At 44.3% G+C, this 23,735-nt stretch overlaps 1 protein-coding gene across 1 annotated transcript in view; it reads left to right on the top strand.

Annotated features, from left to right (window-relative positions):
* The window catches only part of Aqp9 (aquaporin 9), a 48,060-nt gene that overhangs the window by 12,234 nt on the left and 12,091 nt on the right, over window positions 1-23,735 (top strand). Inside the window, exons 2-4 of the mRNA XM_052729297.1 lie at window positions 12,090-12,216; window positions 16,424-16,561; window positions 18,728-18,846. Of these exons, the coding sequence (XP_052585257.1) occupies window positions 12,090-12,216; window positions 16,424-16,561; window positions 18,728-18,846 (384 nt within the window). The remainder of the gene's footprint in view (window positions 1-12,089; window positions 12,217-16,423; window positions 16,562-18,727; window positions 18,847-23,735) is intronic.

The following is a 23,735-nucleotide window of genomic DNA, read 5'->3' as shown; positions in this document are numbered from 1 at the left end:
ATTTTTCTGTGCTTGATTCCATTTTGGAAATCAATATATTTATCTAAGAAATTTAGCCAAGCACACGCATGTGCTTCTAGTACTTGGAAGGTGTAGTCAAGAGGATCAGGATTCATGGCCAACCTCAGCTACATGGGTAGCTTGAAGCCAACCTGGGCTACATGAGACACTTCTCAACAAACAGCCCCAATAAATTAAGACAGAAAGGGAAAGATAAAGACACTGTGTTTCATTTGCAGTTTCACACATACTTTTTCAAAATTGCTAATACTTTCAAAACTAGCGTTTTGATAGCACTAATTTTGAACTGCATTTACATAGCCTTCTCTGGCTCTTGAAGTCTCCACTGAACCTTGTAGCTGTGCCCTCTTCACAGTCTTGAACAAGAGGTTTCTTGGCTTTCCACTCCAGTGCTTTCTGCTTTGATCAGTCTGACTTCCCACAGCCTCCACCAGCTCTCCTCACCCAAGGTCCACTTCACTCGCCCCCTGCGTGGGCCCTGAGTATTCAGCCTTGTGTTTTTGAGGAGTTGGCAAATCCACATGACAAAGCTCTTTACGGTCTTTAGCTGACCAGCTAGTCCATCTCCTCAGTCTTGTTTCATGTCTCAGTTCACCGTCAGTATCATTATTCCTGGTTTTAAAAAGATAGAACAACGTTATCTATCCTTTGACAGCCTTGTACCTGTAAACAATGCATCTTTATCATATGCATTCCAGTTTCCCACCTCTTCCCCAGGAGCCCAACTACCTACAGGCACCTCCCTTCAAGCCCTCTCCTTTGATTTTGTTGATAATATTCCAGTGCAGACTTACATTTATTTCCACTCTTCGGAAGCCTTCACAAAGGTGAAATCTTTGTCCTGTCCTTGCTGTTTCCAAACAGGTAGACGTGGAACAAATGTTCTTCCACCTTTGCCTGACTGTGCTCCTTGCTAAGAGATCAACTAGAAACCGCAACTTTTTAATAGGCAATTTGCAGGCATTATCCCAAGTCTCTCTTATTTCTGTTTCAGGTCTGTTATCAGCCTTTAGTCCTTATAAATCTGTATTTCTTTGGTAGCTAATATGAGAATTAAAAAAAATTAATTCTAAGATTTTTCTGTCACTGACTGAGAGGAAATATTCATGGTTTGTCTTCAATGTAAATATTTCCTATTTTTGCCAATTGTGGTGAATTATTGCCTTTGTCACCTTGCCTTTCTTGTGATCTGGTTTTGGAAATTGACTGTGTGACTTTCTCCATCTTGTTTGTTTGTTTGTTTGTTTGTTTGTTTTGAGTCAGGTTTTCTCTAGACCAGGCTGGCCTCAAACTCACAAAGATCCACCTGCCTCTGCCTCCCAAGTGCTGGGATTAAAGGCGGGGTCCCACCATGCCTGGCTTTCTCCACCTTTTTCTGATTGTCTCTTAGCCATTATTGTAGCTAGAGTTTTCCTGCCTGGCCCACAGTCAGGACAAATCTCTCTCACCTGCCAGTCCCGCAGCCGCTCAGACCCGACCAAATAAACACAGAGACTTATATTGGTTACAAACTGTATGGCCGTGGCAGGCTTCTTGCTAACTGTTCTTATATCTTAAATTAATCCATTTGTATAAATCTATACCTTGCCACATGACTCGTGGCTTACTGGCATCTTCACATGCTGTTTCTCATCGTGGCGGCTGGCAGTGTCTCTCTGACTCAGCCTTCCACTTCCCAGCTTTATTCTCCTCCTTGTCCCGCCTATACTTCCTGCCTGGCCACTGGCCAATCAGTGATTTATTTATTGACCAATCAGCAACACACTTGACATACAGACCATTCCACAGCACATTATTTTCTATTTCTCACCACTCTTCCCTTCAGCCGTGGGCCGCATGTGATTATCTCACATCTACTTGGCAATTCACTAATTCCCTATTGCACTGTGTCTAAACCAGTCGGTCAACACCAGTCACTGAATCTTCAGTTTTCATATTGTATTTTTATGCCTTTCCCCTGTGCTTATTTCTTTTATAACTGTGTCCTACTAAAGCCCAGTACATTCATAACATTTTAGGTCTCTGCCATCATCTCGAGATTTTGGGAGCTAGTCATTCTGATTGTTTTACCTGTTGACCTTCATCCATGGAGGAGCTCTTATATGTGTTTGGGGGGATGGGGATCATAAATGTGTATTGTAAATGCCATAGGGAATTTTTTTCTCTGTGGGAATTCCACAGGCCCACACTGTGGAGTGCTTCCTCTGAAGCAGGTTTTCTTTTGCTTCTAAAAGATTATCACGGGCTGAGGCTAGGGCTCAGTCAGAGAGTGCTTGCTTAGCAGGCAGGACTCCTGGGTCCACTCCACTCCTAGCACCTCATAAATTGGGCATGGTGGTGTACACCTGTAATTCGAGCACTGTGGAGGTGTGGAGGTAGCGGGGATCAGAAGTCCAAGGTCGACCTTGGCTATCCAGTGAGTTCAAGGCCAGCCTGGACTGTCTGAAACTCTGTCTCAAAAATAATTTCTTAAAAATATATAAAATATGACTGTGAAGTAGACAAAATCAAAATGGAAAGTGGATGGACGAAGGGACCTGGCTGCAGAACACTGTCCCCTGAAGAACAGTTCTTTGGTTCTTCTCCTCTCTCAGGATGGGTAGGTCCATGGATACGAAGCCACCTCTTGTCCTGTCAAGTGCTTAGCCCTCAAGTCAGCAACTGCTGTGGTCCATTTTCCCTTGCCAGCCACTGACTTGAAGGGCCAGACTTGCCTGGGAAGTTTCACAGTTTCGGAGAGCCTAGGAAGAAAAGTCTGCTGGGGACCACGGGTCCAGAGGCTGCAGCCCCCAGAGCCCTGGAATCAGCCAACAGCACACTGCGTTTGAGCCCTGTGCTTTCAGTTGGACTCAGAAAAGTTCCTATTTTTATTGACTCTACTTTCCAGAAGTAGAGTTTGGCTGGTTTTTCTTTAGTGACCGGGTTCATTGCATCATGATCCCATCACTTGTGAAGAAAGGAGAAGCCAGGGATAAGCAGAGATATGGCTCCTCCTTACCCTGCATCTTGTGATGAAGATGCAGGGTTTTTGTTTTTTTGTTTTTGTTTTTCAGGACAGGGTTTCTCTGTGTAGCTTTGGTGCCTGTCCTGGATCTCACTCTGTTGCCCAGGCGGGCCTCGAACTCACAGAGATTCGCCTGCCTCTGCGTCCTGAGTGCTGGGATTAAAGGCGTGTGCCATGACTGCCCAGCAAAGATGCAGCTTGTATAAAGACACGGTTTTTCTTTTTTAAAGTTATGTTTTAGATGTGTGTGTGTGTGTGTGTGTGTGTGTGTGTGTGTGTGTGTGTGTGTGCAAGCATGCCACAGCGAGCTTGTAGAGGATGAGATGACAACTCATATCTCTCCTTCTGTCACTGGGTCCCTGGAACTGAACTCAGGTCATCACCAGGCTTGGCAGCAAGTCCCTTCAGCTGCTAAGCTATCTCACTGGCCCCAAACAAAACATTATAAGTTAGTATGGAGAATAAAATTTGAAGTGTGGCAAAGAAAAGAGGCGAATTTCTTATATTTATACTTTGAAACTCTTCATCTGCCCCTGTGCATTCTCTGACCATTTTTCTCCCCCGTGAAAGAACTGACCCAGTGAAATGTGGCTCTTCAAATATTATAGAAAATTGCCCAAGAAACGCTATGAAGAGCAGTAGTCCATGCATGCTGGTCTTTCCAGATGTAAGAGTGGGAGCTAAACCAACTCAAGCAGGAATTGTCAAAAAAGTCTTCAGGTTCACTATAAAGGGGAGAAGAGAATATACTTTGCAGGCTGGCTGGACCATAGACTCTCCCTTGTTTGAGGAGCATCTCATGGGTCTGGTGATTTGTAGAGAATAATACCCTGAGAATTGCAGACCCTGGAATGAACCTAGGAGGCACATCAGTCTCCAAGCTCCTTCGTCTTGGAGGATCTTCCAGGTTGAGAGTTACCCGAGGAGACTGTGGTTGACATTGTAAGGTGCTGTGCACGAAGGAAGAACTGTTCTCACCAGCCAGCATCCTTATCTTACACAGCACAGGGAACCGTTCTCATCTCAACACAACATGTGTGTCTTTACAAACCAACACCTAATTAGTTTATTATTCTGGCCTCTGGAATCAGGATCAAGTTCTCATCCGGCTGAGCATCTGGGAGGAGTAGAGGGATGTGGATGCTGGCTGTGGATCAGAATAGGAGCACGTTATTCTTCAGCCCAGTCGAGATGATAGAGTTTTAGTTATCTCTCCTTTCTGGGGCCTGAGTTAGTTGGTGAAAGTCTTTTCTACTTTGAGGGCCCTGGGGTTGGCCCATTTACCTGCCCATCTAACTCCAGGTTAAAGATTCCTGTCCCTTTACAAGCCTGCCTTACTGTGGGCACTTTCCAAATGTGGCCCATTCTCTCAGGATACAAGCTTTCTATCCAGACTGTCCACATGGAAGTCTTAGTTCTTTCTATTTTTGTTATGGCTGAGAAAGTTTTCTTTTTGCAATTGGAAAACTTACTGTCTAGAAAGCTGAGTATAAATACATATCGTATCTCTAGAAAGAGAATCCAGAGACGCAGTAGGCCGAGAAAACACTCAGGGCAGGGAACCAGAGGATCTGGCTCTGCCTCTGACCCTCAGACACCAGTTTTTATTTTCTGTTGTTTACCTGTTTACATTTTTATTTTATTTTTTAACTATGTGGAGTGTGTGTGTGTGTGTGTGTGTGTGTATGTGTGTGTGTGTGTGTGTGTGTGTGTGTGTGTGTGTGTGTGAATCTGTGCACATTAATGCAGGTTCCCTGAGAGGCCATAAAAGGACATCAGATTTCCAGAAGCTGAAGTCACAGGCCATTGTGAGCTATCTGACATGGGTGCTGGGAATCGAACCCTGGTCTTCTGCAAGAACAGTCCGTGCTCTGTTTAGCTCTCTCTCCAGCCATGAACTTTCTTTTTAAACGGGGGGAAGTCATGACCTTGTCTGACCCACAGCGTACAGGTTCTAAACTGTTCCTCTTTCACCCATCCAGTAAAAAGTAGGAAGAAGTCAAACCTGATCAAGGTGCTCCCTATTCGTGTGAACCTGCAGAGTGCTCCTAGCCTGTCTCAGCTTTGGTCTCCATATTTATAAAATGGTGACAGTGAAAGGATCCAATTCGCAGTCACAGGGAAGACCAAGGAGCAAATGTATGGTCCTTAGCTCACAAAAAGTCTCATCGCTATGGAGTCTCCCTCTGTAACTGTCCATAATTTGCTTTTAGTCATGGTATTTTATCACAGCAATGGAAAGTAACTAATACGGATATTAATCCTGACTAGCTCCCCCAAATGCTGGCCAGTGCCATGGCTTCTGACGTAGCTGGTCCTGTGTGTGCAGGTGTGTGCAGATCAGAGGACAGCCTCAGGAGTGTCCTCGCCTTTCACTTTGTTTGAGGCACGTCTCTCTGTTCCTCTCTTTGGTGTGTTCCCAGGCTAGCTGATCCTCAAGCTTCAAGGGATTTTCTTGTCTTTACCTCCCATCTGGAGCAGAAGCCCTGGACACGGGTCTCAGCTTTCTGTGGTTTCTGGGGATCAGAACTCAGGCCTTCACACTTGGGTGGCAAGGACTTTAAACACAGAGCCATCTCCCCAGCCCCTGGAACATCTTGTTTGACACTTTAAAGAAAGTGATAAATAGGTGAGACCCTTGAGAAGAGTGAAAACATCCACAAAACCATGCAGGCTGAGTTTTCCCTCTTTCTTTTTATTGCCCTCAGCAATTCATAAAAATCACTTCATCATTTTAGGTACCATGTTGCATCCAGTAAAGGGTGTGTCACAGGGTTGTGACTCAATTTGTAACTTTTGGAACCTCCAAATAATATTTCTTAGAAATCACACCTATTTTTCCTAATCCTCTTGTTCCAAACTTGCTTTCCTCCTTTTCTATACTCATGAGTACAAGAAAAAAGTTTTATTCTTTTTTTGCTTGGGCTTCAATATCTTAATCTTTCACCAAGCATTGTTTTAGTGTGAGTGTTAGAGGAATAAGCTGTGCTGGCAGACATTGTAGCATTAGGGTCTTTTGGGGAGGGTGTTGAGACATTGTCTCACATAGGCCAGACTGGCCTTGAACTTGATAGGTAAATGAGAACCTCCTTCAATTCTGATCTTCCTACTTCTGCCCCCCAAGTGCTGGGATTGCAGGTGGGCACCACCCTGCCTTTATGTGGTGCTGAAGTCTGTGCGCAGTACTTTGTGCACGTGAGTCATCCCTCTACCAACTGGGCTCTATATCCAGGTGGCCAATAGTCTTGAAGGAATGCTACAAGATAATGTGACATGTAAAGACTGCAGCATTTAGAAATGTCTCAAAAAGCCAATGGGAGCTCAGCGTGTGTGTTGGGGCGGGGGGGGGCGTGCTTGAACGCTTGAAGCAAGCAGAGTTTTAGTTAAGAATGAAGAATAGACTAGGTTTAGAGGAGCAAGTGAAGAGAAAGGTCCCCTGTGAGCAGGCATGTAGAGATTGGAGTGGCAGCTATCGGTTCAAAGGGCTCAAAGTGGCTGCCATGCAGTGTTGTAGATCTGTGTTGGGCAGAATAGGGCTGGGCTCCACGGAACAAGGTAATAGAGAGCCTGGATATGAAGTGATACTTCTTAGGCAGCAGAGAGACTTTCATCTGTACATCTGTACATCTGTACATTTGTACATGTACTTCTATAGCATGGCATCTCGCAGAAGGTTAAGCGAGGTATAGGAACATCATTATGAATGTTCAAGGAGGGAAGAAGGAAGGCAAGATGGTTCCAGAAGGTTTGGCTTAGTGTCTAGTAATAGAGGGGCATACCTCACATTCCAATTAGCCACCTGTTCTACCCTTCTGAGTGTTTCCTGTCTTTTCTATTGAAACTTTCTCCTGTCCTCATAGCCATAAAATCTACTAATAAAAACGTAACTTATTCTGCTATTATAACTTTCCTATCCAGAGCAATAGCGCGCACACACACACACACACACACACACACACACACACACAAACTCACTGTAAAATAACCAGTCTTTGGAAAGTCATTGAAAACAAGCAAAACCACTTGAAGTTTTGCAGTTTCCCCCTTGCCAACATTTGATTGTGATTAGCAGTGGCACAGCAACGATTCCTCCTGCCTGCCCTAAGTGTAGCCTCTCCCTGCTGGTTATTGCCAGAAAGTGCGTTCATAGATCAAATCATTTGAATCCACTGACTCTTAGCTTTCCTTTTGAGTTTACACTTAAAACATCAATATCCTGCGTTTCCATTTATGACTGCCCTTTGCTGTTTAAATAGCGTTTTCATTAGTGTTATGTCATTTGAACCTTTATTGAAAAATCCCATGAAGCAAGCCTGAGCTAAGGCTTTTGTTGTGTTCATTTACACAATCATGAGGGGTGCTTTCTTACCCAGCAGAAAAAGCAACACTCTGATTATTTGATATGAATATATTAGAAACTATTACAGAGACCAAGAAATTTAACACATGGATCTTTTCTTTCTCTGTATATGTATGTGTAGTATAGGAATAATGCCTATAGTAGATCCCCCCCGTCTGCTGTAAGTTCAGAATTATCAAAATAGTATAGACTGCAAGGGACATGGGATAGGAATTAAGAACATAGACTCTGGGGCTATGTGATGCTCACTTTTTAAACCTAACCAGCATGCTATGCAGAAGCCAAGACACCATGCAGCAGACACTTGTAAGTACTCTGGTCTGCACTCCAGAAAGACTCAGTGGGTAGCCAATACCACTCACAAGGCAGACACATGAATGCAGGGACAATTCATGTGTCTTCAGACAATTTCAGTGGAGCAAAAATGAAATGTCCTGCCAAACCCTGCCTGAATCTAGGATTCATACCCAAAAGAAATATAATCTTAAATTTGAGGTAGTGCTGTGCAGGTGGAACTCAACACTCATATGATCTTCTGACCTTCCAGTCTATTAACAGGGACTGAGTCCAGTAGGAGATGGTGTTATTTGTAGAAAGGCAGTTGAGTAGGTTGAACTGATGAGAGAGTGCCTGGTAAAGATAGTTTAAGAACATAAGTAAAAGGTGAAAGAGAGTTTGGGGGCAAAGCAAAGGACACAATGAGGAGCAGATCCATGGCTTTGTCATGCCTTCCATCTCCTACATGGCTGAGGGACTTGTCCAGCTCCCCTGGAGAAAGAGCTAGGTTGAGCACATGGTAGGTCTTATGAAGAAAGTGAAAGACAAAATATTGTGTGTTTCTTCTCAGGAACTTAATCCACCTATCATCTGTCTGTCTATTTATCTTCATTCATCATCCCTCTTCCTACCTATGACCCTAAAGCGGAGGGAGATTGTCTGAAGGGAAGAGGAGACAGTGGGTGGCAAAGTACAGTGATATATTATGAAATATATAACTGTAATAATGAAACCCACTGTTTGGTATGTTAACTAAAATTTTGAATTAGAAAATTTAAAATTTACTTTCATGTGTATGTGTGTGTGTGTGTGTGTGTGTGTGTGTGTGTGTGTGTGTGTGCTTGCCTATATATGTACCATGTGCATGTTGGTAGTCAGGGAGACGAGAAGAGGGTGGTAGATCTTATGGGATTGGAGTTATAGGTATTGTGAACTTGCCTAATTCGGGTGCTGGGAACTGAGCACAGATCTCCTGCAAGAGCAGCAAGTGTTCTTCACCATTGAGCCATCTTTCTAGCCTCTTATGTTTTTCTCTTGTTTGTTTTTGTTTCTAAAGGATGAGGAAGTGACCTTGTGGATCTATGAGATCTGCAGAGAAGTGTTGGAAACAGAACATTAAGGACAGATATTGGCATATGCTTGGATGTTGGTGTGGAAAGAAACCTTAAAGATTGTTTTCTAGGTACTGTAGGGGTCAAGGAAATGCTGAAGGAGACCCCAGACTCAAATAGTATGTAAGAGCGAAGAGTGTTTATTTACTACACCTGTGCAAAATGGTGACGACCCTGAGAGGAGCCTGCAGGCTCTTTTTAAGAACAGCTAAGGGGAGTTTCAGGGACACTGAGGTCATCTCAAACGTAACTGGTTAAACAAGCATCAGTTACATTAGTATACTTTTAATTGGCTGAGGTTTTATCTTTGGGTATATTTGCCCAAACTTGGGCAAGTCCAGAAGGGACCCAGAAGCGGGGCTGTAGGACTTGTCCTTGAGATATCATGCGGCTGGCTTCAGGCCTTGTTCGTGTTCTCTCCCTTGGCCTTGATGTAGTTTGTTGATAAATGGCCCTTTGATGGGAGAGACACCTGTTTACCCCTCTCAGAGAACTGAAACCTAAATTCAGGTGTAAAAGTGGGAGAGTTTAACCCCTTCAGCACAGAAACTAAGACCAACACAGAAATGATTGTAAATTGCACACAGTATAATTGAATGTTAGAGAACTGAATCTCGAGTTAGGTTTGGCGTGAGGAATCCAAACAGGTAATGTAATCCAATAGGGTTTCCTCACAGACTAGAAAAAAACAAGGTAAATACAAGCAACAACTCCTTTCTAGGTGTGAGAATAGGAAAGGTGTTGTTCTTACAAGGCAGACAACCTACACCACCACACAGGACCGTGCTCTTCTTTTTGGAGGTTAAAATGACACACTGAGTATGTACTGTACTCTTCATTGTTTTTCCGGCTACATGGAGACACACACCTTTAATCTCAATACCAACCATAGAAGAGCTGGAGGTCTGTGTAGGTGGGCAGTGATAAGGAGGTCATGTGGTTGGGTTTAGCAACCAATGAGAAGGCAGAACAGAAAGTCTATATAAAGATAGATACACAGGAAGTAGCACTCTTGCAGAGAGGTAGGACAGCAGCAGCAATAAAGGGTAAGAAAGGGTTTCTTAGCTCTTAACTACTGCTCTGACCTCTTGGCTTTTAACTCTGAATTTGGCTCTGTGTTTCTTATTTAATAAGATTGTTCATCTACATCTGGCACCCAACGTGGGGCTCGAACCCACGACCCTGAAATTGAGTCTCATGCTCTACTGACTGATCAAGCTATAATCACAGTGTGCTCTTTTCCATTTTAGATCACCCTGGCTCCATTTTATAGCCTACCAACTATTTTCACCCTAGAGTCCCTATCCTCAAGACTGTCAGAATTAAACCTCCATTCCTGGTTTTATTTTTCCTTTGTGATCTAAAGCCAGTTAAATACTGAGTATAACTTCTGAACTAAGCAAGTAGCACTGAGTCACATTCTCAGAAAGTAGGGTTGGATATTACTGTCATCTGAGATGAGCTACTCTAAACCGCCAGGGCAGAGATGGCCGCTGACTCTCCAAACAAGAGTCTTGCCCTGGTCATGACTCTGCTGCAGAACTCCTAGTGTGGGGCCAGAGGGAACAGAAAAGCTTGAACTGGCTTGTCCCCAGAGAGGCCTCTGACCTGCCTGATTTCACCCTGGTAAACAGCTCCCTTTCTATCCTAGATGCTGAAATCACCTTGGGGGCAGGAGGTGTATGGGGTGGGTATAAATCACACTGTAGGCTGATGGGGGGGGAGGAAAGTTGAGCCATTAGGGGCTTATATGACCCTCATTAGAGCCACCACCCAGAAGACTGCAGCACAGATCTGTATGTAACATTGTAGGTTTTTTTTGTTTCTGTGTGTGTGGTGTATGTGCATGTGTGTACAAGCATATGCATGTGTATGCAGGTGTACACTCCTGTATATGTCTATGAGGACACCAGAGGAGGACACGTGTCTAGCATCTGCTCTATTCCTTTCTACCTTACTCTTTTGAGAGAATGTCTCCCACACTGAACCTGAGCTCATCATTCCCGCTAAGCTGGCTAGCAAGCTCTTAGGTCTGCTTGTCTCTGCTCCTCAACATTGGGGTTTTTTAACATGGCTGCTGGGATTTTGAATTCAGGTCTTCCTGCTTTCTCACAAGCACTCTTACTACTGAGCCATCTGCCTAGCCTCAGCATTGTGTCTTGTTAGGTATTTTTGTTGTAGCCATGTAGATGAACAATCTTATTAAATAAGAAACACAGAGCCAAATTCAGAGTTAAAAGCCAAGAGGTCAGAGCAGTAGTTAAGAGCTAAGAAACCCTTTCTTACCCTTCATTGTCGCTGCTGTCCTACCTCTCTGCAAGAGTGCTACTTCCTGTGTATCTGTCTTTATATAGACTTTCTGTTCTGCCTTCTCATTGGTTGTTAAACCCAACCAAATGACCTCCTCATCACTGCCCATCTACACAGACCTCCAGATCTGCTATGGTTGGTATTGAGATTAAAGGTGTGTGTCTCCATGCTGGTGGTATCCTTGAACCCACAGAGATCTGCTGTCATGTGATCGGGATTAAGGGCGTGTGCTATCACTGCCAGACTTCTGCTATGGCTTGCTATTAGCCCTGACCCCCAGGCAACTTTATTTGTTAGCATACAAATAAAATCACATTTCAGCACAAATAAAATATCACCATATACCACTTAATGTGGAGTATGGCACCAAGACCATGGATAAAGTCAAAGGCTTCAATGTGGCGTGCATATCAAGGGCTTCCCTCCAGAAGCCAGGCTTTTCTACATCTCCTAAGTCTAGCAATTTGCAAATAAAATGGGTAGGTATATCCTTGAACTGGGGACATTGGGACACCCAAAGGTCACCTGTGTATCACCTGTCTTCTGCCTCTGGGGAGGTGGTAAGCTGAAATCACTCTGTATATCTTAAATGTGTAATATACAAATTATATTTCTCCACGGGGCCTCCTAGGACAACCTTATGGAGGTTACATAGAATCAATTCATCACCATCAAGAAGATATTTGAGGACAATTTTTACACTTCCAACTTGGAATCTTCATTTTTTCATCCCTTTGAGAAGAGGAATCTAGACCATGGTGTGAACTTACATGATTTATAAGTTGTAGGCAAGATGTTCACATTGCACACCCATAGTAAGATTTATCTGCAACTTAGATGTAGCCATGGAGACAACCAAAGCATTATAATTTGAGTTTTTTGATATCTAAGGAAGCTGAATTCATGACTTCACTTAAAACATGCACACCATGAATGCATATTGCATTAGACAGTGGTCATCCCCACTTCCTTCATTTTTATGAGTTGTTTTGTCCTTTCTTTCTAGGTCCTTGGATGTGGCTCTGTTGCCCAAGCAGTTCTCAGTCGAGGACATCTTGGTGGAATTGTTACTATCAATGTTGGATTTGCCATGGCAGTTGTGATGGCTATTTACGTCACTGGAGGTGTCTCTGGTACGCAGTACAAGTCATTATTACAACTATTAAGGCAACAGTTCCAATGTGCTAGCAGGGTTGGCTGCTTTACACACATTATTTATTATGTCTCTACAATCCTGCAAGAGTATGTATTGATATCTTTTTATGGATGATAAAATTTAAATACCAACAAATGGTAAGTGGCTTATGTAAAAGCAACATTGAACAAGGACCGGATGGGGTTAGCACTCACACCTGAGTCCTCCCTGGCTGCTGTAGTGTGTCTTCTGGTAACCAGGACTTCTTATTTTATGAATCTCATGCTTGGAAGCATTTCCCAGAGAAGGTTGTAAATAGCTCAGCAAAGGCCACACCAGCAGAGGCAAGTCCCTGGATCTTTATCAGCTACAATCAGAGAAGCTAGGTCTTATGCAATCTCAACACCATCTTTATGACAGGAGTGCCTGAACTAGAAAACGTTAACCTAGTTCCTCCTTGGTGACCAGACTGATGATGGCCATTTACAGGGCTCTGCAAAGCAAAATGATAGGATGCTATTGAATGCAGAGATCCAGGGCAGAGCTAGGTGTTCTGAGTCATGGAGCTACTGTTATGAACTGTAATGTAACTACCTGATATTCAGGATATCTGGTATGTGATCCCTGTGAAAGGGTCCTTAAGCCCTGAAAGGTCTTGATTCACAGGCTTGAGAACCACCAGTTTAGAGTATTTTGCCTTCATGATCTCCTGAGCTGAACGTTGTCAAGCCATTGTATGGTACTAATTCCCCTCAGATTCTCTTCGTGTAACTGACCCTTGTCCCTGCCACTGTGGGTCATGAATCTTTGCATTCATTGTTATATTTGAAGACTAGGGGAGTCACTGTAGGGGGAAAGGGTTGAAAGGAGCAGCAGGAAGGATAAAAAGTTGCAGAAAGATGGCCAAGAGCTGTCCCCTCTGGCCTGGGTACTGAGTCTAAGTTCTTGGGAGTGAGAATCAGAAATGATGAGAGGTTGCATTCAGCCTAGGCTCTGACCGAGTTGTTTATGGGAGGCTGTGAGAGCACCCAACCCCGACTAATGAATTACAGTGTTGAGTTGGACTGGGAGCACCTATCATGCCTCTGTTTGGAACTAGCACAGTTCAGGCACTGAGGACTTGGGAATGTGCAGGGACAGTGCATGTGCTCTCCATGACAGTTACACAGCCCACAGCATCAATCTTAGCATCAGTGGCCACAGGAATAAGAGAAGACAATTGTGTGGGAGGTGTCTCTAGCAAGGTGGCTCTGCCTAACGTGATTTGTAGCCTCATGGGAAGCCCTTCTTGAGGACTCCAAGAACAACCTGTACCTGCTAGACATGAATATAAATGTTATCCCATTTTGTAGCCACAGACTGGTGAAGTCAGTGGCCTTTCACTTTTAAATATAAAGAATCAATTTTCTATAAAGAAAAGGAGTTTTAGCATCCTGCTCCATTGTGAATATGCCATTCAACCAATCAGAGCTTATTGTTATACACACCTAATTACTATACACACGTAATTATGTAATATGCTATTTAAAGCATGTAGGCTGCCTGGTGGTAACTATTTTTTTTTAAAGTTACGTGTGTGTGTGTGTGTGTGTGTGTGTGTGTGTGTGTGTGTGTGTGTACATGTGGAGGCCGTAAATTCTCTCCTTTTACCGTATGGGTCTTGGGGATTGCATTCAGGTTGTTAGGTTTGGCGGCAAGTGCCTTTACCTTACCCTCTCAGGCATCTCAGTGGATCCTGTCGGTAACTATTTTTGGTGTAGCATTTCGTAAATGAATTAATTGAAAAGCAGAATGCCTTGCTCAGTGACAGGAGAACTCTAAGGTACCTATCACAGAATCGTGCGAGGGTGGTAGGGAGTTTACCTAGAACAGAATCTTTGAAGAGTTCGCTTAGCTCACCCAAGACCCACGTCTTGGGCCTGCTGGGCTCCAGCTGTTCCCTGAGGGGGTTCTTTATGTGAATAATCCGGTCATCAAAGCAGCCTTCGCAGAGCCGATATTTGAGGGCAGGACTCTCTGACCCTGGTGCCCATGTTCTTTCCACTACACTGCTCTGGCCTTGCAAGGCCTTGCGCTAAGCCATGCAGGTCTGTAGGGAGGAAGTTCTATAGCCCTCTGGACTGCAGCCATTGTTCCCCCTCCCTTTCTGACCCTCTGTCACCCCTTAGCCCCTTCTCCTCATTCATTTTCAAAGCTTCCTTCCAGGTCTACCCCCTCTGACTCCCAAGGAGCTGTCCCCAGACTTCTGTTGTGTACATCATGTAAACAAAGCCCCTTGATTCTTTCATCAACTTTCTCATCTAAAATGCCTACAAAGTGACCGATATCGCATGAGATCCGAGGCTAATTAGGCCCTGTTTTTTTGTTTGTTTTGTTTTGTTTTTTGTTTGTTTGTTTTGTTTTTTTTGTTTTTTGATTGTATCTAGTACCTTCGCTCATCTGCTGTGCCCAAAGACCCCTCTTCTCTAGGCTCAGACCCTCCTCCCCTCTAAAGTCTATAAATGTAATTTGTTCTGTGGGCTGCTGTTGGATGCTCTGTCCCTGCGTCCCTAGCCAGGCCTGTGTTAAGTAAAGGACTCTTCATGCAGCCTTGAGGAGAAGAGGAACAGGTGCAGGCTGGCTCCAGGAATTTCCCATCAGTCCGTGTCAGTCCAAATTCATGTTTCCAACGTTCCTACTATTCTGGCTTTGGGAGCCCATAAAAGCAAGACCCCGCAGTTGAAACACTCATAAGGATCTGGGAGACCACCCATGCTTTGACATACTGGAATTTTCCAGCTCATAGTCACCGGAGTTGAATGGCAGGGAAGGCTGCCTTAGTGGATTAGCAGCCAAAAGTCCACTGTCAGCCTTGGACAGGAGACTTGGGAAAAGCATGGCTCTGTTCATGGTGGCTGGACTTCTAGACTTAGGCTTGCCCATGGTTCTGATGAGGGCCAGGGTTCAGGATTACCCTCGTCCTCATAATCACCATTGCCATCAGGATTGCTTTCGTCTCTCTTGTTCACATCTAACCTGAATGTCCACCTTCCAGTGTGCTCATTTTGAAAATGAACTTGATCCCCCTTCCACGCGAAATGCCAGGTTCACCTTATGCCCGGCCACCATGCAAGCTCAGATGTGCGTCTGTGTACACAGACTTTATTTCCAAGGCAGATACATCTTGCTTTGAGACATATTTCTAATTATGTGCATTTGTGGGGGTAGGGGAAGTGTGTGCAGGTGCGTGCAGAGTCCAGAGGAGGGCATCGGATCTGCTAGAGCTGGAGTCACAGATGGTTTTGAGCTACCTGGTGTGGGTGCTGGGAACCAAACTTGAGTCCTAACCCCTGAAGCACCTCTCCAGCCCCACGGCAGAGGAATCTTTACCAACACGCTGAGGGAGGTCTAGACGTGGATTCATGGAACCAGGCTCCTACAGTCAGGTGAAGCTGGACTGGAATTTCAGTTCTAGCTCTTGCTGACCACGTAGCTTGAGAAATCTTCACCTGTCTCTTAGTTTTCTAGAGCAGAATCCATTCCATTAGGTTCTTAAGTCTAAACGATCCCACAGGGATGCTAGCTGGCCGATCACTCAGGAAATGTTGTAATCGAGTCCCAAGCCTCGTGGGACCATCACTGAGCACAGAGCAAACCCTCTCTCTGACCGTATGCACAGCTGAGAACCAGGAAGCTAATTTCCCTACCTACAGCTTGGGTTGGGTCGAGGGAGTTGGTGCCACATTTCTGTGTGAGATAACACATTGTTTACTCAGAGGGACCTAGAAGATTCCATCCAGACATGGCAGTCACCTCCAATAAAACCTTTCTGCCTCAGGGAAAGGCACAGGGCGTCCACCAGGACAGCATTCCTTCCCAGTGTGAAGAACGGCTCTACAGCCTGTGGGCATGGGCTGAAGAAGTGCTAACTATGGACTTACGCCTCAACTGCCTTAAAAATATATTCACAGTACTAGTTTTCATCCATCTACTTGTGGTACTCCTTAAGTGGTGGCTAAAATTCTACCTTAAAAATCGAGCTCCTTCCTCACACCAGGTTTGTAGTGTCTGGGCCCCTTTTCATACAGATAAATATTCTAAACTGTGTTTAATTGTGCCGTGGGTTATTAGTTTTCCCTCTGCCAACACTCCTCTGTGTTTCTATTTCCCTCTCCCCAGCCCTGCTGTCTGCCCTCTATCCCCTGACAGTCTCCTCTTCCTCACAGGAGGCCACATCAACCCAGCCGTGTCTTTTGCAATGTGCGTCTTTGGAAGGATGGAATGGTTCAAGTTACCATTTTATGTGGGAGCCCAGTTTTTAGGAGCCTTTGTGGGGGCCGCGGCTGTCTTTGGTGTTTACTATGGTGAGTATTGACCTGGAGTCCAAAGATTTGGAGGGCTAGAGGGGCATCCTATGGAAGCTTAAATTTCATGGTAGGAAGCGGTGAGACTGAGCCAGAACAGGAAGCATGTGACAATGAGGCCCATGTTATAAACTGGGCCAATGTATAAAGCCTTTTAATAACACCTATGAATTATTTTTTTAGTCTAAAGATGTTTATCTGTGTCGGGGTTTGGGGTTTTTGTTGTTGTTGTTGTTTGTTTGTTTTTTGTTTTTGTCTGTACACATGTCTGGGCACCACCTGTGTGTCTGATTATCACAGAGGCCAGAAGAAGGTATCAGATTCTCTGGAACTGGAGTTGTAGAGCACAGTGAGACACCGTGTGGGTTCTGGGACTCAAACTCGGGTCCTCTCTGGAAGAGCAGCTAGAGTTCTTAACTGATGAGCCACCTCTCTAGACCCCAAGATACGAATCTTAAAATGGGAGGGTACAACTTTTGAGAGCCTAATTTCGGGTCCACCCCGCACTACAATATGAACAGGCGAAATGCCAATGGGCTCTCTCCTGCTTTCTCTGACTTGACTACAAAAGAGATCATGCCTGATCACGAAAGCTGTGGCCCAGGAAATACTGAGAGTAGGAATCTGAGAACATGCCGTTAAGGAAGAAGCACAGCTGAGGAACAGGCTGGGTCTCTGTCCCTTCTAGAGAACAGCCAGGGTATCTGCTCAGGAGTCGTCTGCAGGAAAATGTGGTCCTGGTGATCACAGACCTAGGGCTGAGCTAAGACTGTGACAGTCTTAGTTCTGTGATTTAAATAAATTGCCTGGGAATGAAGCATGGTAGCACACTCCCATAATCCTAGCACCCGTGAGGAAGGATGGATGATTGGGAATTCAGTCATTCTCAGCTACGAAGCAAATTCAAGGCCAGTCTGGGTGACTTGAAACCTTGTCTCAGAAGAAATAATAAATAAGTAAATAAGTCATCAGACATTGTAGGGCCCAGTTTTCTTCTCTGGAAAACAAGGGACTCCCAAAGTCCTTAAGGCTAAGGAATCATAGATTCTGTGGCACCAGCTGCTAAAATAGTTCTTTGCATACAACCCAAGATGAGTCTCAGAGCATTCTGGGTGGCAAACTGAAGACATGGATCATTTAAATCCTAGGGAAACATGTTATACAAAGCGGCCTCTCCCCACAGTCTCTCTCTGAGAATTAAATGTCTAAGAGAGATTCGAGGTCCAACCAGAAACTCAGGATTCCAGCAGCAAAGCGTAGGGTAGGTGTTGCCGGTATCGGTGGCAGTCAGCTTCCCAGCTCTGAGGGCTCTCCAGGTCATCCACAGTATCTTCATTATCCAGGTACACCTTCAAGTTCTGAAGTAAAATTTTAGGGACACTAGAGAGCATTCTAGGAGCTATGACTTCCACTTAGTTAAAGTCATGCTTTAATTTTAGATCCATCTTGAAAATTCCAAGAATTCCACCCACACCCCCAAAGAAGGTTGGTCCCAAAGACTTCACTGACTAAGAATTGGGTCCAAGTTTAGAGCTGTTCTGTCTTGACTTTTTTTTTTTTTTTTTTTTTTTTTTTGGTTTTTCGAGACAGGGTTTCTCTGTGTAGCTTTGCGCCTTTCCTGGAACTCACTTTGAGACCAGACTGGCCTCGAACTCACAGAGATCTGCCTGCCTCTGCCTCCCAAGTGCTGGGATTAAAGGCGTGCGCCACCACCGCCCGGCCTGTCTTGACTTCTGTGGCTGTGATAAAAAATGCTCTGACCAAAAGTAATTTAAAAGAGGAGAGGGTTTATTTCAGCTTCCAGGTCATGGTCTATCATGGAAGGAAGTCAAAGCAGGAGCTCAAACAGGAGCTTGAAGCAGACAACGTGGAGGGATGGTGCTGGCTTACAAGCTCGGGCATACACAGCTTTCTTATACAGCCTAGAACCACCTCCTTGAAGAGTGGCTCCACCCACCTTGGGTGGGGCCCATCTTCATCAGTTAAGAAGCAAGACAACCCCTCATATACATACCACAGGCCAACCTAATCAGGGCAATCTCCTAGTTGAGAGTCCCTTCTCAGGTTACCCTAGGCTATGCCACAGTTTAATTAAAGCCAACTAGAACAGCCTCTTCTTAACCCTTTCCAGAAAACACTAATGTCCCTGAGCTCTGTCTTCCATAGATGGACTCATGGCCTTTGCTGATGGACAATTGCTCATCGTGGGAGAAAACGCAACAGCGTTCATTTTTGCAACATACCCAGCTCCATTCATATCCCTGCCAAATGCCTTTGTAGACCAAGTAAGTAGAGAATCAACAGGACCTGCTTTTGGTGGAAAGACATGACAGACAGTGGGGACGGGGATGGGGTGTGTATCGGAACATTGTATGTCTGTCAAAAGGAAGGATTGCATTTCCAAGTCAGAGGTCCTTATACGAACTAAGCTTTCTTGACAGTGATTTGCCCTTGAAGATGCTGATGACACCAGAAGAGTTCTCAGCTTCCTTTTCAATACACACAGTTGCTTCCTATTAGTTGAGACCAAGACAAAGAGTGGCTGCATGGACCAGAGGCAAATGAGGCCCATTTCACTTCTAGTGTCTCTTTTGTGCTAAGGGTGATAGCTACAAGAGATGGCGTCTCTATCTACCTCCAAGGACTGTGAAATATGGTGGTGAGCCTGGGGTGTCATGAATCTGCCCTATCCTTCCATGAGGCCTAGGTTTATCTGACTCTCAAGGGAGATAAATGTCTCAACTAGATTGATATTTGAAGCAGCTTCTGCTGGATGTGGTGGCACACATTTATAATCCCAGCATTTGTTTTGGGCCAGACTGGTCCACATAGGAAGCTTTGGGTCAGCCAGGGCTGCCCAGTGAGACCCTACCATAAAGGGCCACAGCTGTATTGGTTGGTTTGTGAAAAGATCCCCATACCCTCACCATTTTCTTTTCCGCTTTGATCACAAAGTAAAGCAGAACACAAATGTTTATTGATAGCTCCCTGGGTGCTCAGCACCATGTCTGGGACTTGAAGAACTTGTAACTGAATGTGTGCTGCAAAATTCCAAGATCCAGAGTCCGAGTTCTCAAACTGAAATAATGCTCTGGTCCCCAACGCTGTGAGTGGCTTCAGGGAATTGCAGGACTTTCCTTAAGTTTCTAATTATAAGAGCACTGGCTGCTCTTAACAGAGTGTAACGGCAACGCCCGCGTTACCGATACACGTTCACCATGTCCGAGCGAGGGGCTGCGGATTAAAACACAGAGACAAGGACAGCCGGTCATTCGCCTCAGCAGAATGCAGAATGCCGAATGCCGTTTATTGAAAGAGGGAGGAAACCTTAAATACAGGCTTACAGCACAATGGGAGAACCCCAGAGGGCAGAAGTTCGCTATTGATGTTTACATTCTTGCATCTAAGCTGTTAAGGCCCAATATGCAGGATACACAAACAAGGAACTTCCCTTAAGTGTTCAGGAGGGTGGATACCGGCAAGGAATTAGCATAGGGAGGACATCTGGTCAAGTTCGGCAAGCAGGCAACGGCTTTACTCAAAATGGGAGGGGACCAGGGCCCTACAACAGAGGACCTACGTGATTGCTCATAACTATCTGCAACTCCAGGTTCAGGTGATCTGATGCTATTCTGGACTCCACAAGCACTGCATGCATATAGCACACATACATTTATGCAAACACACATACACATAAAATAAAATAAATATATCTTTTTTTTTTACTTGTACCATGTGGACAAATATTAGCCTTTGTCAAGTTCATTGCAAGAGTTAAAAAAATAACATGAGAAAAATGTGTTGTGGGCAGTGTCTGTGGAGAAATGTAGAATGTAGTTGAACAGAAGAATGACCACAGAAGAACAAGGAGACAGGCAAATGTGATGAGCATGCCTGTAATCCCAGCATGCCCTCTCCTAAATTTTTTTAAAAGGACATTCTAAACAATTAATAGTAAAGGAGGCTATAGCATCACATTAGTAACTTAGAGAAGGGAACCTCCAAGTCCTAGGACTGGAGGAAGAATTTTAGTGAGAAAGACACAGGGCAGTGAAGGAATGTTGTTGCCATGGGTGATAATATACGTATGGTAAGCAAATGAAGTCACTGAGTTTTAGGTTTGTTTCCAGGTGTCCCACATCCAGGGGCATGCTTCTGTGAAGGGAAGCCAAAGGTCCTCTATATCACACAGGCAGTGAGTGGAAGTCAGGGACCCTGGGTCTGGATAAGGAGCTCAAGGGCCATCAAGTGGAAAAACAGAACAGATTTGACGAGCACAGTCCCTTATCCTCCAGAGAAACTTGATGGGAGCACAAGTGCATAATAGGGGATAAAACTGTTTCTTGAGGTCTGATTCTGTATTTGTTATTCTTGAAGACTTATTTTTGACTGGTGCTGGTGGCTGCGTCAGAGGAGCAGCAGGGGGCAACTGAAGTTCTAGTGTCAGCCCACCCGGAGGAAACTCTCTGATGGGTCAATCTTGGATAGGCAAGGCCCCGAGACCACAGACCCCAGAATGTCTTTTGCTTCTGCTGTGCCTTTAGATGTTTGCCGTTGCCATCTTTCTCTGGTATCTGGCATGGTATGAATGGATGTGGGGAGATCCCCACTGCCTGTAATGTTGTGTGTTTATCTCATGGAAACATCCCATTCTATTGGGCATTTTTACCTGTGGATTTTTATGAAGATTATTTCTTCCTAAGCTGTGCTGTCTAAATGATGATGATAATGTTAGTTTAGATAGAGTTTGGATGATTAGAAATATAAACAAGGAAGTGTCACACTGCTACAACACATGAGTTTCTATTGAGGGGTCACATAGACTGTGGCTTAGGTTAATAATTAAGAAAAACAATTGAGTCCCAGTTAACCCAGCTAGCTTAAATTCTTATAACATTAATGTTGGGAGATGTGGTCACAGGTTTTGGAGTGCATCACAGTTGAAACAAAGCTTTGAAAATAACTTAAAATTAGACTAAGAAGTTTTTATCAAATAGGTTTCAGGTGAAATATCCAAGAAGATAGTCTAAAGTTTTAGAAAGGCACATAGCTGAATGTGGAACTCTTTAAGGTCAGGGAACAAAAACAAAGCAGCCCAATTATTACTAGCTGACACACTTTTCTTGCTAGGATGGGTTGATGACCAAAGGTGATGATTAATTCCTTGTACCCATTTTTGCCCTTAATCTCCTAATATAAAAAAACTGCTGGTGAGTGGCTATGCACCCCAAAGATTTAAAGTAGAACTGACTGATTTTTTTTCATGTATAAAAGTTTAGGTTTGTAATCCCTTTAAGATTCCTTATAAGATTACCTTTCAAGAGAAGTCATAAAGTAATTGGTCCTTTCTTTGTAAGAGCAAAACTGCAGCCAGCCAGTAAAAGATCTGACTGAGAAAAATATTATGTTTGCCCACACAGTTAATCTATAGAAGTTGCTTGGGTATGAGTGTATGTGGGTTCTTGGGATAATTTGTTTTTCACCTGTAATACATAAAATGTTTAATCATGTAAGGGAGATGGAAAACATGTTTCTACCTGTATTCATTGTAATCATTCATTTGAAAACCAAAATGTAACCACATTGTAATTTTTATTTTACCTAAAAGAAGGTATATAAGATGTAAGGGAAGGAATAGAGAGAGAGTTAAAATGGGCTAGTAAGAAACTACCAAGAACGAGAGAGTTAAAGTGAGGCAGAAGGGAAACATCAGGAATGAGAGAGTTAGAAGGAAAATATCAAGAATGAGAGAGGGAGAAGGAACTACAAGGGAAACATCAAGAATAAAGACAGAGTTAGAAGGAAAACATCAAGAATGAGAGAGGGAGACAGAGCTGTAGGATAGCAGGTAAGAGTCCTCCGGGTAGGCAGCTACCACCCCCAACACTCACTGGACTCTGTAACCTACAAGACCCCCTCCACCAGCCAAACCCACCAAATCCATCATCCTCCCCCTGGCCAACTATCCCCCCACAAAATCAGCAGCCCCTAGAGACACAAGCACCACCATTTGGAGGAAGAAGTGAGTGAGTGGTCTCCCAGCTGAACTGCCCCAGTCCTAGGGCCTAGAACACATCTTGTGACCTGCCCCTCCCATCTCAACTCCAGCAACCAGCCAGCAGGTAAGAGTTCTGTAGGCAGGCTGTGCCACCAATGTTGCCACCCACTGGACCCTGTAACCTGCAAGACCCATGTTACCACCCAAGCCCACTGAGGCCATCATCCTCCCCCTGACCAACCATCCCTGGCAAAGTCAGCAGCCGCTCCAGGCACAAGCACCACCTGCACCCAAGGAAGAAGAGCAGCCGCCCTGTGAACAGCCCTCTCCAGCAACATCAGCAGATCCTATAGGCACAAACCCCACCCACACCAGTTGGAAGAACAAACACAGGCAAAAATCTATACTAGTTGGAAGAACAGACCACATCAGCACAGGCATAACCCACACCAGGTGGAAGAACAGACCCTATGGGCTCAAGTAAAGCTCACACCAGCCAGAAGAACTCATTGATATACTGGATCTAGGCACCCAAACCCCCACAAAACTCAACTGAGACAACTCTGCTCGACCTGACAACCAGCCAATCACCAGAACCCTTGGATATTCAGGGCAAAAGACAATAAAGAAAACAGACAATAGAAGAACAAAAGACCAATCCAACAAAGACATAACAAGAAGCAAAACCTGCACCTACAGTTATCCCAAACCCAGATGAATAAACAGCAGTGTAAGAATACGTTCAACAATGTAAAGAGCAATATGGCACCACCAGAACCTAGTAATTCTACAACAGCAAGACCTGAACATCCCAATGCAGATGAAGAAGAAAATGACCTTAAAAATAGCTTTATGAAGATTACAGAGGCCCTTAAAGAGGAAATGAAAAATTAAAGAAATAGAGGAAAAGACAAACAAAAATTGGAAGAAATCAATAAATCCCTTAAAGAGAGCTAAGGAAAAACAATCAAACTGGTGAAGGAAACAGTTCAAGACTTGAAAATTGAAATAGAGGCAAAGAAAACACAAACAGAGGGATTGCTGAAAATGGAAAATCTGGGTAAACAACAAGTACAGATGTAAGCATAGCCAACAGAATACAAGAGATGGAAGAGAGAATTTCAGGCATTGAAGATATGATAGAGAAAAATAGATTCATTGGTCAAAGAAATGAAT

This window comes from Peromyscus californicus, unplaced genomic scaffold (genome assembly GCF_007827085.1).
Source record: "Peromyscus californicus insignis strain IS unplaced genomic scaffold, ASM782708v3 Scaffold_11__1_contigs__length_118956290, whole genome shotgun sequence".
Taxonomy (NCBI): Eukaryota; Metazoa; Chordata; class Mammalia; order Rodentia; family Cricetidae; genus Peromyscus; species Peromyscus californicus.
Note: the sequence above shows the minus strand (reverse complement) of the source record. Positions and strands in the feature narration are given on the sequence as shown.